Source organism: Pelmatolapia mariae, linkage group LG18 (genome assembly GCF_036321145.2).
Source record: "Pelmatolapia mariae isolate MD_Pm_ZW linkage group LG18, Pm_UMD_F_2, whole genome shotgun sequence".
NCBI lineage: Eukaryota > Metazoa > Chordata > Actinopteri > Cichliformes > Cichlidae > Pelmatolapia > Pelmatolapia mariae.
Genome location: NC_086243.1, coordinates 31,006,828 through 31,025,614, shown reverse-complemented (window position 1 = coordinate 31,025,614; position 18,787 = coordinate 31,006,828). Strand labels below are relative to the sequence as shown.

At 41.4% G+C, this 18,787-nt stretch overlaps 1 protein-coding gene across 5 annotated transcripts in view; it reads left to right on the top strand.

Annotated features, from left to right (window-relative positions):
- Positions 1–18,787, top strand: part of LOC134617626 (disco-interacting protein 2 homolog C) — a 207,377-nt gene that overhangs the window by 132,062 nt on the left and 56,528 nt on the right. For 4 of the 5 annotated variants that reach the window (XM_063462935.1, XM_063462933.1, XM_063462934.1 and 1 more), the window contains exons 6-8: positions 10,283–10,444; positions 12,726–12,845; positions 14,821–15,018. In XM_063462935.1, coding sequence (XP_063319005.1) covers positions 10,283–10,444; positions 12,726–12,845; positions 14,821–15,018 — 480 coding nt within the window. Of the gene's footprint in view, positions 1–3,236; positions 3,324–10,282; positions 10,445–12,725; positions 12,846–14,820; positions 15,019–18,787 lie in introns of all 5 variants that reach the window. The other variant, XM_063462936.1, reaches the window with a different exon arrangement.

Genomic DNA, 18,787 nt, shown 5'->3' with positions numbered 1-18,787 from the left:
ATTTTCCCAGCACACCGTTTCCCTGCAAAACTCGGAGGGCAGGACATTCTGCCAGCGCTACAGCAGGGTGGAAGTTGGTTTCCAGCAGCTTCAATTCATGTCGAAAACACGGAGCAAACATGAAAGTGAAAAACTGGCTCACTGCTGCCACAGAAACCCATTTGTGCATTTCACTGACAGCCGAGGACTGAATGCTCTGGCGGAGACAGGTTTGTTTTCACGCTGGCACGGCTGGTATCCAGCTCTGAAGATAATGCACCGGCAGACACAGAGTCCCCCCCGCCAGCTCCACCCAGCCTACATCCAGCTCCTTCCCTGCTCTGATGGGACGACAAAAACTAAAAAAAATAAAAACTTTAATAAATCCTCTACTACTGTTAGATGATTTTCATCATAACCGAGCAGGCCTGTTTAGTTCTTCTCCTTCCCGTGTTTTTATTTTCTGCCGTGTCTGTTTCTAATTAGCCGGGCACTCCCCCAGTATATATCTACTCCCACGCTTTTCTTTCTTGCTTTGCCAGGTCTTCTTTGAACCGCAGTCACACTTTCAGCCATTTCCCCGTGAGTTTCTTTCTGCATTCCTTTTCTCCCTTCAATCCTTCACTTTGGCCCTAGTTGAGTTTGTTTGCGTGTGGGCTGTATTTTGTATTTTTGTTGGTACGGTGGTTAGCACTGTTGCCGCATAGCAAGAAGGTCCAGCAGTTGGCCAGGTCCTTTCTGTGTGGAGTTTGCATGTTTTCCTTGTGTCTGTGTGGGCTCTGGACTGTTGCAGTTAGTGGTGTTATGTTGTTCAGGGCGTACCCACCTCTCGTCCTGTAGTAGCTGGAATAGACTACAGCCCCCTCTCTACCCTCTTTGGGTATCAGAGTTTGTCTCAGGGGTCCGGGCTTGTATTTTCCTGCCCTTGCTGCAGTTGTGTGCCTTGCTTTTGCAATTACGTGTGTGACCTCTTGCCTCACAATAAAGTGTATGCATTTGTGCATTTGTAGCCATCAAAGCAATAATGGCCTGGCCCAGCGGACTTTGAGTGTGAGGAATAAAGATGGGTACGTGACCCAGTTGACAGTCATTGTGTTTCAGTCTTTGTCACCATCCCTGAGGGCTTTATACCCACAGCAAAGACTTTTGTCTGCAAGAACTCATAATTTACTACCTGTCAGGTATCTCTGCTGCTTCATTTCTTGCTTCACTTACACTCTTTCTGTGGACTGAATACAGAAAACGTGGAACTCACAGCTAAGGGATGATGAATGACTACAGGTTTTCTTGTATTTATAAACCCGGGTTACATAAATATTCATGGCTGGAATGAAGCCTTGGCATCGTTGCGCATAATGCAATTAGCAAAAGGCACAAACTGCATCCAAATGTTGCCCACATTTTAGCCAGATTTCCAGAAAATTTGCAGAAGACGACCTAAAAAAAAATGTGCCTCCGCCCACAACCATGCTTTGTTATAAACAGCTGGTGGTGCTAATTCTTCTGAGATCATTTAAAAGATTAAAATAAGAGTCAAACCTCAAAATGTGCATAAAACCAATAGATGGAAATGCACTTACAGGTCAGCGATGTCTCGTTTCAGGTGATGAGAACATTCCTCCTTTTGTTTTTTACTTCTAATCGATGACTTTGACTTCCTCCCAGTCTGTACTGTGGCTGGTATACAGAGGCCTGTTGCTGACAGGCAGTTGAGTCCTGGGCAGCGTCTTTGGTTTCATAGCTAACCCTGAGAGTTGCGGATTTCCATTACATCACATCATGTTGTTGTAATTTTTCCAGCTGGTTGGTGTAAAGTTTCATTGAGCCTGTTCTTTTGTGAAGTTACAGAGTTCATGTTTATCACAGAGGAAATCCTGAGCGGTGTGCGCACGTGTGGGTTGAAGCTCTGCTTCTCGTTTCCTTGCTCAAGGCCAACACAGCCTAGATCTGTGTGTGTGTGTGTGTGTGTGTGTGTGTGTGTGTAAAATCTTAGGAGAGTTTATGAACAGAATCATTCCCCCCCTCGTTTTTTATTCAGCTCTTATCAGAACTGCTCGGTTTGCCTGTGACGATAACTTTTTGTTCTCATATCTCCCCAATTGGTCATCGCTCCTTTCATCTCTCCACGTTTTCCTCCAGCCTGCAGATCTTTTTCACAGGATCATCGCAGACGATCTGGTTGTTATTGTTGACTCTGGGCTGAGTTCAGCTCCTGTACAGCACCTGTGTGTCTGTGCTTGTGTATGTTGTTGCTGTTCCTGTGTCTAATGTTGAATACAGCAGCAGGAGAAGAGGGTAGCCTATATGCTTATATAGTTATATATTACAGTACAGACATACCTGCAATTACTGTTTATTAAAATTAGAGTATGTACAATAAATTAAAAGTAAAATGGGAAGCAACCATCTGACAATATTATGTAATGAAGTTTATATTCTATAGAGTATAGTACTGTAATATTTTTATAGTAAGAAACTGTTTTTGTAGATTATAGGTGCACATTCTTTACTTTATTGTAATTTAACAGGAATCTTGTTCGTGTATTTATGAAAAAAGTGATACTTTAATGTAGGGCTGGGCCATATCATACCAGTATAATGTTAGGCAATGATAAGAAAATGAAATATCTCTATAGAATATGGGTAAAGCGCACATGCGCAGTGCCTTTGTTTTCATACGCGCATGGTGGACAAAGCACGGCGGCGACGGAGAATGAGAAGGGCGAAAGCGGATCGTTGAATGAAACAGATGAACCAGAATTGGTTTGTAAAAATGTTGCAACTTCAGTGATGTGGAACTGGTTTGGTCCGGATTGTCATAATTCACAGTGACACAAAGCACCAAAATACCAGAAATGAAAGCTACAGCCTGGTGGAACATTTCACACAGAACATCCAGCTGTATGCAGCTGAGTGCTTTAATGCCTTGCACACTGTTGAGAACCAACAGAAGATATAATTTCTTTAAATTTAAAAGCCATGTACGCACACAGCTTACGTCAGGAGTTTCTTTCCTCACCAGTTTTCCTATTTTGGCTTCTTTTTGTAAAGTCCCGTGGAAAACACTTTCCTGCTCCCACAACACTCTGCGCTGTGGGGAATTTTCACATTATCCAGTTACAGTTTAATCTGTGAAGTCAGATTTTGCGTTGATGTGCTGTGTTGTGTCAAAAACAAAGACTTGAGAGTTTTAGCGAGAGGTTTGTGATTGATGCCACTTTTAAAGACTCCCCTCCCTTCTTGTTCCTCACATGCAGGCCTTTTAAGCCACCTCTCCTTGAGAAGGAGGAGGGCGGTGCCAGCTGGTATGATAGAGAATGGAAACTCTGGTCCACGACGCTCCGGTAAGTTTCAATCGGAGCATGGCTGGTGGAGAGCCCAGAATGAGGGTCAGTCTCCCGCCATCCCGTGGCACGAACAGGGATGTCGTATTTTTCCCCCCTCATAATTTTCAGCTAACCTTCTCTCCACAGTGCCCTCCATCATATGCCTGCTGTTCGAGCTGTGCCCCTCCTCAGTTGTTTCCCCGCTAATTAAATTTGTGCCTAGCCATGTTGTATAAGTGCAGAGGAGAAACCATCAATGCTAACCTTGATAGGAGTAGCATTGAGCTGTTGTGGTAGATGCATGAAAGCAGTTTGTTTGTGTGGATTTGAAAAAAGAGGCTGTGCTTACAGCTTTTGAAAGTGTGAATTGTTGATGAGGAAAATCAACAATGCTTTTAAAGAAGCTAGATAGCAGCTTGTGTGACTCTTTCCTCTTTTCAAGGTTCTTCTGTTTGGCGTTTTTTTATTGATTTGCCTAATTATGCAGCATGATTTTAGTTGTTTTCTCAGCCAGAGGCAATCTGCTTTCAAAGCGGCTTTTCATCTAGGCCAGAAAGCAGATGGTAGAGGAATGCAGGCTGCCCGTCTGCTTCCTTGTTTTATTTTTTGTCTGTAATTTTTTTTCGTGTTGTATTTTTTGCAATCTGCTACCTCAAATCATAGATACTATATCAAAGAAACCAGCACGGCTCTGTCTGATTATGAGAGATTTTTATATGTAACAGCCAAGAGTTGTAAACTGAAGACGCTTCCTGCTTTGCACCACTCAGTGCCTGGCATGTAAAACGGCAGCAGCACAGGATGATGCAGTCATTTACTGAAGTGACTCCTTGCACCATTCCTGTTGGACTGCCAGAGAAAATACACTTATCCATGGTGGAGCAAACAAGGAGCAGTCACTTGAAGAAAGACTTTAAGAACAGACCTCTAATTAACCATTTGTCATTGTCAAAAACTAAAAATAGACTTTGAATCCATTAACACTGCTCTGGAATAGTTCCCATATTCAATGTGATTAAGGCGTCTAGATGAGGCCGACTGGGAGTTAACAGAAGCTTAGCCCCCCTGTCAGTGCTGTAGATCTGCAAGGGGAAAGTCGGTGGTCTCAGAGGAGAGAGGAAAACAGTTTGGGAACAACAGGTAATTATGGCCACGATGAATGAGATGAGAAAGTGATTCACATCTTGATCCGACATTCAGTTTTATTCTGTTACTTTTCATTTATGTAGTTTTTTATGTAGTGCCAATTAATTTAAAAAATCTCTTGCTTTGGATTCAATATGGGGGAGAAAACCCTAAAAATCCTGTAGAGGCAACAGTGGGGAGGAAGAACGCCCCTATAACCAGACTGGAGGAGGGGCCGCCATTTAGAGGCAGTCGGGAGTCAGAGGAAAGAAAAGACCAAGAAACCAAAACAAAGAGAGAACAAACAGGACAAAACACAAACTGTGGGAGAGAGCAGACAAAGTTAATGAGCTACAATAGTGACATGAATCATTATTAAACACCTGTGAGTGATTTTTGACTGACGTCTCTCCACCACCACCATCGTAGAGACGAATAGCGTTCCTTCCTCTGCAGCTCCAGAAACCTGGAGAATCAGTGCAAAGGTCCATTGAAGCTGTCGTGATGGCACACGTTGGTTTAATTTCTTAATTAGGCTTTTCATTTGTTATCTATTTTTATTTTATCTAAGAAGTGCTCCCTGACTATGGCCTGGCCCGAGTTTCTGCCTCTTTATTAGCACAAACAGTAAAAGCAAATTCAGCAGTGATAGTGATGAAAACACAAATCGAAGCTACTCCACAGATTATAAATTATGGAACAACTGCTGTAATGTAATATGAGATCGTCTGCTTAATCTATTACGTGATAGTAATCCAGCAGCAGCATGGCTGAGGGCTGCTTTACTGACCGAGTAAAAAAGTGCATTACAGTAGCTGTTAGAGATAAACGAGCACCTCCAGCTTCTCTTAAACAGTGCATCTAAAAGTATTAATACTTCTTAAGTGGACAAAAAGATCTAGAGAGGTGTTTAACATGGCTGCTACTCATGTTAAACTCATGATTCACTTGGTTTAAATGAAAAGATATAGCTGGATATCATCGGCAATTAAATCGCTTTAATACTAAAATTCCCATCGAAGAAAATATAAAATTAAAAGCATCATGGAGCAATTCAGCAACTTTCTTTTGGTGCTTGGGAGGAAAAAAGTATCAGTGTGGACATGCACATGTATTTGTGTTTGTAAATTTTGGGAGGAGAGTATTTAAACGAATCATACAAATATGTTTACTGGGGTTTGCAGCAGCCTGTTGACTGTTACATATGTGCAGAAGAGCTGCAGCTTCACGTGGAAGAGCAGGCATTTACACACACGACGCAATAACAGAAACTTCTTTAATTTGCCAATGAGTCAGGATCGGATGGTAAATAAAATTTTGTGTTCTTCTGCATGCGTAGATCAGCTGTTATACACTGATTTAAGGTAAATATACTGGAATACTTTAGAACAGCGGTCCCCAACCTTTTTTGCGCCATGGACCAGTTTATGTCTGACAATATTTTCATGGATCGGCCTCTAAGGTGTTGCGGATAAATACAGCAAAACAAACCAGTACTGGTACCAAAAAAAAGATTTATTCATAACACACGGGAAAAGACCCAGGGAAACCGAGTTAACGCTAAAAACGCTAAAAAAAATAACGGTAAAAACCCTGAAAACCATAAATTTCACACCTGAGCCTCAACTCTCGCGGCCTGGTACCAAACAACCAGTCCGTGGCCCGGGGGTTGGGGACTGCTGCTTTAGAAAAAGGCAGAGTCAAGGTGTGAGATTTATTTTGCATAAAACCTACACTTAGACTTTTGTTAGTATGTTTCTCACTCATTCATTGGGTTTGCTTTTCACCAGCAGCATTGTAAGACACTGGGGAAATATCAGACATAGTCCCCAAATCATCTAGCAAAATAAAATATAAACCAGTTTTAAGATGTGCCTGAAACACCAGCGGTCACTGGTGTTACAAAGAATCAAAGCATCCCACTACCCCCTGCAAACACAATGTTGTTTCAAAAACAAACAAAGGCTGGTATTTTCTTGTCATTCACTGCATTGAGCCCCAAATCAGCCTGTTTCTGCAGTGCAGTTTGAGTTCTATTGATCCAGCATAAACAGCTTGGTTTTATCTTTTTGTAAGAAATATATTAGAAATACTATGCTGGAACTTTTTGTAAAAACATGCATTTATTTACTCAAAGATGGATTAATGCCCGATTCACAAGAATGCATGAATAATTAAATGTTCTTGTCCAGTGTAAATAGGCAGCGGCCACAAATTATAGCGAGGGTACTTCCTTTTCAAGAGAAAGAAAGAAAATCCCAAACTTTTCCTTGTGAAGCACATTTATCCACAGTAATGCTTCAACAAGATTCACAGAAATTGATGGAGACATTTTCAATTGTGGGGCTTGCAAACTACCAGCCACAAGATCCTTAAGCCCGCCTTTGCCCGGGAAGGCACATTAAAGTGTCCTGTCCCTGAAACAGCCTCAGCCTCTCTGATGGATATTCCAGCAGTGAAGGAAGCATTCATCATCATCATCCTCATCCTCATCCTTAGCCAGTGATGATATTCAGCTCTGTCTCAGGTCTTCATAAAGACGACCTGATGAGGTCACCGGAGGTGCAAATATGTGTGCGTGCACACACAGATATTCTCACAGATGCTGCACAACAAGTGCCTACAGAGAATATATGTGTAGCTGAGTGTAGCTCAAACTGTCAGCCCAGATGTTGCAGAGACGGCGTGCTACAGTAATTAGCATGCTTGTGCTGGGAGCTGCATTGTTGATATGCAGTCCATGTCTGGATAAAGAATTCAGTTTCTCTCCAGCTGGCTTGGGCTCAGTGCTTTGCTAGAAATCATCCCTGCCTTTCTCTCACTGTGCACTTATATTTCTCAGTCTTTCCAAGCCTTTCACATCATATTGAGCTCAGCTGCGGTCGGCTTTATTTGTTCAAACACATGAAAGAGTCATGACATTAAATGGATAGAACCAAATAAAAAACAAAATGAGTAAGCTCTTGGTGTTTTACATTTAGCATAAGTCGTTAGAGCTTAAAATGATTAACATTATGTTGTGAATTAAATATTTAATTTGGTCATTGGTAAATCACCTCATTATTCTGGATAAAGGAGACATAAGCACAAATAAACAACTGGGAAAAGATGCATCAGAACAGCCTTTATTTTTGCAGTATCGACATGTAAACATGAAAATGATAATGGCTAAATCAACCTATTTATATTTCACCAGAAATATAAACAAATACAGGCTATAGATGGGGCACTAAATGAATGAATGAATCCATGAAATGCTTCTCTTCAATTGTTTTGGGTTTATTTATGTAGAACCAGCTGACAAAGGTCACTTCAAAGTGTTTTACACCATAACAGAAGACGCTGCAACGCTCTGACAGTCCCCATGAGCAAGCACTTGGCGACAGTGGGAAGGAAGAACACAAGTTAATGGCGTTAGATAATAAAAACACCAGGAGTGAATCCACATACAGAAAGTTCATTTAAAGAACAGCAAATATAAAGTTATATATAATTGGTGGTGGATGGAGAGCCAATAGACCTTTAATCAAAGCCAAATGAATAATGAAAATCAATGCTGACAGCTCTCATTAGAATAAAACGCAATAATGTGAAACCAGAAACCCAACCTCTTCTCATCATCCGAAACAGATGCTAAGTGACGTAATGAGCATCCTTCGAAACGTCTTTACCCATCGGGGCTCAGTGAGTTTAATCGTGGGCGCGTGATGGAGTGAATAACCTTAACATGAGCAGCACTTGTGAACGGGACCCCTCAGTCATGACTCGCTCTGCTGCCTTTTCACAGCAGGAACCTTCACGCCGTGAAGTAGTTTGATCTCCTTTGTCTTCTGGTCCTTGACTGAAGCAGCGGTGCATCATGCGGGAAGCTGTGAATGGGAGCAGGAAGGCAAGCATTCACATATAAATCATCCAAAGTGGTGACCTCTCTTTGAGGGTGTTTTAGAAGTTAAGCAAAGAGGTGCTCCTTCAGTGCTGCTATTCCGATAAAGTTGAGGTAAAATTTGAAATGACGACTTTTAGTTCCCTTGAGCTGTGTTTCAAACTTAAAGGGTTTAAGTTTGTTTTGTTCAACACTAAAATATAACTGAGATGGACTCAATGGTTGGATAGTGTCCCAGTGTTCTCAGAGAGTGGTTAATGTCTAAGACACACCCTACAGATGTTTCAATGCACTTTGCATCCTGATTACCTCTGTGATTGTTATTCTACATCTGCACTTGACCTCTGACCTTACAGGAGGCCCGTTAAGGAGAAACTGGAGGGATTTCCAAATGCACGAAGCACTAAATGCCAAAAATGACCCACGGTGAACATTAGGGAACCTTGCAACTCTGAAACCCAAGACTACAAGATCAATCTCAGCGTGCTATAAATATAAATGCAGTGGTAACCCAATGCAAATGACGCACATAACGCAGCAAAAACAGCAATGCATAGAACTACAAACCTACTTTTGGCTTTGTGGGGATGGCTTTCTATTGGATTAACTTGAAGTGGGCACTCTGACTCAGTGCAAAGATACAGTAAAGGATACGTAAGGATATACCTACACACATCCCAATTTAGATTCACCGCGCATCCTCCTGCTATCATCATTTCATGCTTCGACCACTCAAAGTAAAGAAGCCCTCGGGCAGAACAGTAAACAGCGTTTGATGTTGCTGAACTGCATCCCAGCCTCATAAAAGAGGTAAATTTGAAGAATTCAAGGAATGCTATGTGCTTTGAAACATTAGGCACAGCAGACAGGTTGAAGCAGTATCTAAATGCAGCACAAAATAGGGTGAAAAGCAACCAGAAATGAACAGTATGATGTGGGTGTTGATGGAAATGGAGTCTTTTTTTTGCTCGAGAGAGAGGCAGATGTTGCAGTAGAGGGAGGTGGTGGTGAAATGAGCGGTTTGTGGAGCGATCAGTGAGGAATGATTGGGAGATTCTGGAGGGATTTGGCGGTTCTGGTGGATTTTTGCTCTATTTTTTGAAGTGTGTCACATCTTTAAGCCCCCGACATGATTCTTCTTTAAAGTTTCTTTGGAAGTCAGTGAATTTCTTCCTAATTTTCTTTCTCTTGTGGCTTCCAATAGTGTTTTTATCCACACATCTTCAATATTTTTACTAGAAATTATTTTATTGCCTTTATAGCAGGTTAATAAAGTCTACATCTTGAACTTTTCCTATAAGCAAACAAACAAACTTTACCATGAACAAAGGTCATGCTATACTTTTAATGTCCTGCCTAAACTACCTGCTGCATGAGACAATAGGTTATGGAAACGTCTTTAGTAACACAGACTAAAATATCTAAAGTAATAACTTTATTAATTATCTGAATTTCATTGACTGTCTGTGTCACTTCCTGTCTGAACGCCTGTTGAAGCCACAGCTGTTTTCAGAAATGTACTGCACTGATGTTTCGCCTCTGCTGGCTCAAGAACTGGTGATTTAACCGACATTTAAACTGACGACTCCGCTGCTTTCAGTCTTTACAACTTAACTGACACTTTGTCCTTTTTCCAAGCACAACACTTATTAATATTCAGCCAATGTTTCAGTTGTCTCCAGTCGTTATCGCTTAATCAACGTTTTATTTCATCAGTTACTTTTTGTTTAACCGTTCGATCGACACCTCAGCTGCTTTAATGCTAACAGTTTCACTGATGTTCATCTTCATCTTGGACTTCTTGTGTCAATTTCATTTAAGTAGAAACTTCTTTAGTCAGTCATTCAGCAGATATGTTTATAATTTACTGGGTTGTGCTGGGTTTCGGATCCACATTTAAAGTGTAGTAACAGCAGGATGTGTGAGGGTTTAGAGTACTAACCCGCCTCCCTATTTTCTCCCATCCCAGAGAACCACTCTGCCCCTCCAGATGTCACCGGCTACACCAACAATACCGCCAACACCACCGCGACCGACGCCATCCAGGTGGAGAGAGCCCCAGGCGCTGGCACCGCAGCCCAAAGACAGACGCCCAAGTACGGCAACGCCGAGCTGATGGAAACTGGAGACGGTGAGTCAAGACTGGGAAATATGAACAGTTGCTCGTGTTTTTCAAGGTGAAATTCTCTGATTATGTTGCATTTTCTTTGGGGAAATGCATCATATTTTCTGTCTTAGTGGATGTGAAGAACATCCTGATCATATGATGATCATGATGAGAGAAGAAGAGCTGAAGGCTAGAATGTTTTGTTACTTTGGATTCGTGTGAGGCTTTTATTGTGTTTTTTGTTGCTTTTTTTGTTTCAGTGTTTTCGTTTTTATTTTTCTTGCAAAAGTAAAACCAAAAAAGTTCATTCGTAATAATTTTCTGCAGGTGTTTCTCTTCTTCTTATCACAGGCAGGTGTATAATCTTGTAGTCTAAACAACGCAAACTGTATCAGCAAAATCCAACAAAGAGTTTATCTTCATTCATGGTTATATAAACCAGCTCTTTGTAGTCCAGACGTGGCGGGGGATCAGATTTGGTTCGTAATGCCTTTTAGCACTGCAAAAGATGAATCCACAGATTTCTGCAGAGACCTCAAAGATGACAGAGGTTGGCAGTTTGCTGGTTCGTAGTTCAATAATTCCTTCTCTGGAGGGACGCGAGGCTCCAGCAGACGGAGTTATTCATCAGACAATACACTGGATGCTGCCGCGGGCCGAGATGCTGAATGCATGAAGTGGTTTGATAGATCAGATGCCAGAGTTTGCACACGGGGCCCTGTCGGGATGTTTGGTTGAAAGAGATGCAACAAAGTAGACAGGATTTCATCTGAAATAACACTTTTTATTGTGTTGCTTCCAGTAGGGCTGCACAGCCTTTTATTTCCAAAGATGAGCTTTAGTCGAAACATGTTTCATCATTAATACTTAGTGTTTGGATTTTTGAGGATTTAACATTTGATTTTAGAGGGTTTCCTGTGGTAGTTTAAAAAAAAAGTATTATATTTAATTTTTTAAGGCTTTTTTATCCTTTAAGGGTATTTTCCTTTTTGACCTTACAAAAAGGCGTCCATTGTTTTAACCACGTATGCAGTTCAGGGTTGCAGAGGGGGCCCAGGACAGCTGTCATTGGGCAAAAAACAGGATACACTTGGACAGGTGGCTGAAGCACAGTATAAAACATGAGTTTTGCAGTATGTAGTGTATTGAGTGTATCTTGCGATCAGGCGTCTAGAAACCCCAAATTTGAAAACAAAATATAATTTATCTGGATTTATCAGATGAATGAGAATAGAGTCCTTTTTCTGTGTAAAGCAAATACTGTACCTCCTCTTGTTGTGCTTCATTTTCGTCTGCAGCGCCTCGTCAGTCACTGTTGCGACATGCATCTGTCGTTCACCATTTCATTCCCGCCCTGTTTCACCCGCTTTATGTTGAAATGTGGAGCACGTGTGCAGCATGTGTGGGTGGATTAAAATTTGCACCGCCTAACATGCGTTTTATGCATGTTCTTAATACATTTTAAGGGGCAGAAGAGAATGTTTGGATAAAAGAAATGTACTTCCTGGTGAGCTGCTGAGGTCGGTCGCAGTTTGAGTTTTACATGAATGTACATTAACATCCACCCACGCACGCACAGCTGGTGTGAGTGTTGCAAGCTAACCTCTAACATCTGCAGTTCATACAGTGCAGTGGTCTTTTGCAAGGATAAATACAATGAATTAAATGTTGCATCTTTTGACTGGATAAATGTGAAACAGCCCAGGATGGGAAAAAAGAAGCTTCCTTTGTGTTCAGTTGCTTGAGAAAAGCCTGACGAGAGAAAAGGCAAACAAAAACAGCATAAGCACCCGAGGACTGCAGGGTGTGGAAACAAAAGTATTCGAGTTTCACTGAGTAGCGCTCCTTTACCTTCACACACAGGCGAAATAATAATCTTAACAACATCACGTCTGTCTTTGGTTCACCCTGCAGCCCAAACCAAGTCTGCCAGTACATCTGTTTACATCCACATTTCAGTACTTTCATTTTCCTTCTCTGTCTTAAGGCTACAAACTCTGTGGGTTTGAAAACGGCCTCAATGAAAGAGCAATTTGAGCCCACACCTCATCTCATACGCTATTTTTGCATTTTGAGTGTCATTTTGTACGGCTGCTGTCTTGATTGCTCACTCGAGGGCTCTTCAGTGTAGTGTTAAAACTTGGGGATTTTTTTCTATCACGGATGAAACGGTGGGCTGCTCAGTGGAATCTGAAAGCAGCGACTACTTCACGTGTGCACCTGTGAAAGCAGAATTAGAAAGTCTAAGCTATGACTTGGATTAAAACGTGTGGTCTTTTTGTGTGTGTTTGTTCACACTCCACAGGTGTTCCAGTCAGCAGCAGAGTTTCAGCCAAAATACAGCAACTCGTCAACACTCTGAAGAGACCCAAACGGCCGCCATTAAGAGAGTTTTTCGTCGATGACTTTGAAGAGCTTTTGGAGGGTAACAGCTTCTCTTTTCACTCTTAAAAATACTTGAAAATACGTGTTTTTGTATATTTTGATTCACATTCTTGCAAAAATGTGTGAAATGGTGAATACACCATCGTAACACAAAATTGAAAGAGTGGTACACAACATGCAAAGAAAGTTAAAGAAACAACTGCAGCCAATTAAGGAAAGACTTGGTTGCCCCCTAGTGCCTAGACCACCCCCTCATCACATTAGAAGATGGGATATGAACTTTGAGAACAACAGCTTGCTGACCACTCTCCAAGAGGATGCTGCACCAAAAACCTCCCTGTGAATGCTTTGATTGCTAGCAGATTGCAGTGATTTGGTGTATTTTGCATGGAAGGTGCTGACTTGTCTGCAAACACTCGCTGAGCAGTAGTGAAACTTATGCGACACAAGCTGGAAATGGAGAACCTTCAAAGTAAAAGCTGTCCCCTACCATTGCAACAACTTTCCAAAAGGGAAACGTTAACTTTGCATCAGACTTCTCATAGTTTCTTCCAGCAGCCAACAGATTACACATTTTTCCTTAGTGACCAGTGGTAGCCAGGGTGTCACCAACCAGTCTCTAGGTAGCGTGGTTAGGGGCTAAATGAGGTTACTTAGCTTACCTTCTTATATTGGTGGCTTTTTGGGTGATTCCCTGACGTCAAACAGTTGAGTGAGTGAAACTGTAGTTATTATTTGTATATTACTTAGAGCTAATTAGGCATGTGCCTGTGTGATGCACTCATACAGTTTATGCTAACCTAACTTGTTAGCATTAGCTGATAACTTGGTACTCCAGCCTATCCTGATATTTTGGCTCCAACCTCAGGCTTAAAACAAATATGTAACATTACAATGATTCTGCCAGTCTTTCTTTCAGTGTTGACTTAAAGTTGAGTGGTGGTAAAAACATATATTTTGCTAAAACTTTTGAAAAATAATCTATGCAGACAAATGACTAAACCTCATTCCCTAAAGTCTCCTCTGACAAAGCAGAGTCTAACTGATGAATATTTCCTTCTGTTTTCAGCATCAAACGCTGCAGAGCCAGAAGTTAATTCATAATTTAAGCATGAATAGCAAATGTTGGAAAGACTCGGTTTGGTTCAGCATGTCGTTGAAATTCATTAGCAGGGCATTTTGCTTGATTAAAAGCTCTTTCCTGTGAACTTTCTGTCTTACAGCAGTGGTGACATGCAGTAAATGTTTCATTATTCCTAACACGCACATTTCTACATGGCTGTATAATACAGTGAACTCATAAGAATAAACAATTCTGTAATATGATATTCTATTGATTTATACGGGTTAATTTAATATCAGCTTTGTCATATTGTTCATGTAAAAGGTCGCTGGTTGACATTATGTCTTTTCAATGTATTAAAAAAGCATAAAAGCAAAGTTAAAGAGAAAAACAAGTGTCTTGATATTTGATGTCCTGTAATCTGCAATAAAAGTTGCAGATCGTAAAGAACCAAGAAACATACATGTATTAATTTCACTGAATGTGACCTGAACAGCTGGACTGATTATTTTAGGAAACTTAAATGGGAGAAAATAGTTCATTTGTGGTGGTTTGATGGTCGGGTGAATAATTTGGACGTGGTTGACGTGACCACCGTTTGCCTTTAAAACGTTTTACACTGCATTCAGGTGATCTCATCCGTCTCTTCCTGTAAATCCAGACTGACCTCACGATGTTGACCATCTGTAGCAGGTCTTCCATTTTTTCCTCATGTAGCACTGGGTGTATGTCTGGCCTTGTTACCATGCTGCAGAATGCATTTGTGACCAAATTTTCTCCACCTTATTTCCTAAAATAACTGGTCACTGTAATTTAAACAAACATTTAAAAGATATTTTTTCACATGTCCTCCTGTAGTATTTTTGGTGCTTGTTAAATCAATCTTATACAAATATGAGTAAAAATGACTAAAAATTATTTTCTTCTTCTGTTTTCTCGTGCCCACCTGCAGTCCAGCAGCCAGACCCTAACCAGCCCAAGGCTGAAGGGGCACAGATGGTACCCATGCGGGGTGAGCAGCTGGGCGTGGTGACCAACTGGCCCCCTTCTCTGGAGGCAGCCCTTCAGAGGTGGGGCACCATCTCTCCGAAGGCCCCGTGTCTCACTACCATGGATACCAACGGCAAGCCGCTCTACGTCCTCACATATGGTAAGTCTTGGAAATCATGCATCGCGGCATGTCATCCCTAAGGTCAAGTCTTCGGATCTGAGCTGAAGGAAAAAGGGTTGAAATATTTTTGTGTGAAGACGAATATCCAAAATGAACATCGGACGCCTCACATGACCACAAATAAATCGTCCTAGCAACCAGTCTTCAAAATACTGTCATAACACACGATGAAAAAGAACAAAAAATGTTTGTAATATGTGCATAAAAGAGGGTTTTTCTTTTTCTTTGAACTGCATCTTGTTTTCGGCACATATGGTGGCTTTTCCAAGCTGATTAAGTGAAGCACCAAACAATGTTTAACACCCGCTGTGTGAGCATAATTCCCCTAATGGCAGCCAGACAGGGTGCTAAGCACATTAGCAAAGTGTGAAGAAAGATGCCTGAAAAGAAAACTGCTCTGCTATAGAGGGTGGAAAAGTTTTTTTTATCCTGAAGGTTCAAACTTTGAGAAAATGTTTTAAGATGAATTGTTTCCTGTGCGACTTTCAGCACAGCTTCTTGAAAAAATATTAAAACCTTCCTTCTGTGCCCCCTAGTACTAGTTTCTGTACACGGACTCAGCTGACTTTGGTGCTCTATTGCAAACGTTAATGGTTATGGACACCGATCTTTGCTTTTGCAGAAGCAAGCAGTGCTAGACCACAGTGCATCCTGCAGAAATACAAATCCTATTTAGCCTCGAATCCGTCAGCATAACGTAAACATTAACTAAAGCAAGTCTTTAGCAGCCATAAATGAGAACATGTTGCAAAGTAAACAGTAATATAACCCGATACCAAACATGTAACAGCCTTCTGGCCCCCAGCACTGCCATCGTCCCAGCTCCCTAAACACATTCGCTGCAGCTGAATCGCATCACGTCGTCCCCCGGCTCAATGCCACAGTTAAATCTACACCCAAATTGGAACAAGTTCTCTTGTTCTTCGCTTGAAGGCGACCGAGTTATTCATCTCCCAAACAGCAGCAGAGAAAACGACTTCAGGTCCGGAGGGTATGAAGAAATTTAGCTGCCGTGAACAGAGCTGCTTCTCTCAGGGTCCTCATGAATTTAGAGTCAAACCTCCCAGCTGTACAGAGGAGAGAATGAAATTACACTGAGAGGACTCCAGACACATCACACCACGCATACCCTGCATCACACAGGCATGCACCCAAATGAATTGGAAGAAGCTCTCAGATCTTTTACTTAAAGCTGCAGCGTGCCCCCCAGTGACAACGAAGAGGTTTCATAACAAGTAAAAACCTCCGTCTCTAAGTCTAAAATAGTCAGTATATTACAATAATTAGTAGACTAAAGCATGCTAGTATAATTTTTGTCCATAGTCTTTACTGAGCCTTCAGGCTTTACTAAATTTCAGTTGGGTGTTTGTGTTAGAGGTGGATAAATCTAAACGCCGATAGCATTGATACCAACGCTGGTATTGGACCGATACTAGCGCGATAAGATTGATACATTGTTTCTGTTCAGTATGCAGTCCAATGAATTGTGTTAAATAAATTCTTTTTATGGAAACGGGAAAAAAAATTCAGCCATCAACTATGAAAAATATCTGAACTGTCATGTCTTTTTGTGTATATCCTGTGGCACAAATTTTAAAAAACAGAATTTGAACCAAAGGGCTTTAGAGACGAGAAAATTTACAAAAAAAGTCTCCAAAATAGACAAAACGCTAAAAAGTTGTTGTGGAAAATAATCGCAATCACAGTAATCTCAGTAAATCACAATGATTAAGTTGTCATGAAAAGCAGGTGCTTCAAAATGATGATTCATCTCATAAATCATCACACACTGCTCTGCCCTACATAAGCTTGTTTTACCCCCTCAGCTGTAAAAGGTTGATGGGGTGTTGTTGTCACCCTGCCGGGCAGGTAGACAGGCGGGCAATGCGGACACCCTAGTACACGGGTGTCAAACTCCAGTCCTTGAGAGCTGGTGTCCTGAAACTTTTACATGTGTCCCTGCTGCAACACACCTGAATACAATTAGTAGGTCATTAGTAAAACTCTGTAGAAATTGACTGCCTGCCGACGTGGCAATTCAGTCATTTGATTCGTGTTTCAGCAGCTCATGAGTTAACATGATGCAATAAAAGTACTTTTAGAACTACATTTTTCCAAACACATTTACTTGAGTAGGGTTAGGGGTTGCCACTTCAGCATGCAGTCAAGTTTTATAGAGTTTTGCCAATGACCTACTAATTTTATTCAGGTGTGTTGCAGCAGGGACACATTTAAACGTTTCAGGACACCGGCCCTCGAGGACTGGAGTTTGACACCCCTGCACTAGTATGTGAACTTGAGAGCAAAGCGGCGACCTCAATCTCAAGTTCAAGGTCAGAGGTCAAGTTTTCTGAAAATCTGTTTTCAGTAAGAGGCTTTGTTGTGTTCTGATTCAAAATGATGAAAATATCTAAAAATTCTCAGGTGAAGTTGAAGTACACCTAAGTGTCATTTCTTATCTCTGTTGATGTTGATGGCGCTCGAGCACCTTTGTCGCACGCATGAGTTCACACATGCAGGATTAACATGAATAGGCGGCAACTTTACTGCAGGTGCTTCAAATTGGCACTGGATGTGTGTGTGTTTGTGTGTCTATTTGCGTGTGTGACTGAACTAACTGATTCGTGTGGAGCGAGCTCGCTGCCGATGATGAGGCGATTTGAGCGCTCACCAGACTGTGAAATGTCTTCAGCCAGCACTCGGAGACCGCCACCAGAGACAAAAACACGGTGAGATTATGTGCGTGTGTGTGTGTGTCTGTGTGCAGTGCAGTGCTGAATCTAAAGTTCAGCCATTCTCTTTCCATGTCTGCCGCATCTTTCATTCCTGTCGTGTCTTCCCTTTGATGTCGGCCAACAAAGACCAACTTGTTTTGTATCTTCCTTTCGAGTCGTCCTCCGCCTCTGGAGAACAGAGAGAATTCATGATACAGAATTCTCCGACTGTCCTTAAACTCAACCCTCACCGCTCTGCACTGCAGATAACCCCACGTAAGAGGCGGGAGACAGACATATTTCTATTTCCATAGACGAGAAGTTTCTCGGCACGCTTTGATCCTCTGGTGTTATTCTCCAACAAATCACATTATCGATAAATCTGCTCGGATTTGTGTTCAGCGTGCAGAGGAAGCGTAAACTTTTTTATTTCTCTGTGTTTGGGATGCTCTCGCTTTGATGTCTTCCTGTGATTACCCTTCTGTCCATCTGCTTTTGTTTGGAGTGTTCTCTGCAAGAAATACAAATCCTGTTTAAGCACCAGAGTTCTGTCTGCAGATGTTAGCTCATCATCTTTTCTTATGTCCCCACTTAATCCTTTACTTAGAGGCAGCGCTACTGGTAGTAAACAGTATGTTTAATAATCTCATGGAGCAAATATGGAACTTTGAACTCTTTAGCTGAATAATAATGATGTTTTCTCCATAGACTGTATATAAAAAAAAAAACGTAACCATCATGACATCATACTTTCACTTCTGGACCGATTTGAAGTCCCAAAGTTAGCAGTTTGGCCTCCTTCATGTTTGTTTTTTCAAAGTATAGAAGGGATCATATTATGATGAGGGTATTATGAGCTAATAGCAATCATCATATTTTACTAACATTTAAATTGGTGAGTTATAATTCACCACACAGCCTGCAGTCATGTTTATTTATGCTATAAGGATGGGCAGTCTATGGGGATTTATGCTCTTGTACAAAAAGCCTCAAGTGGTCATTAGAGGAACTACATCTTTTTATTTTTTATTTTT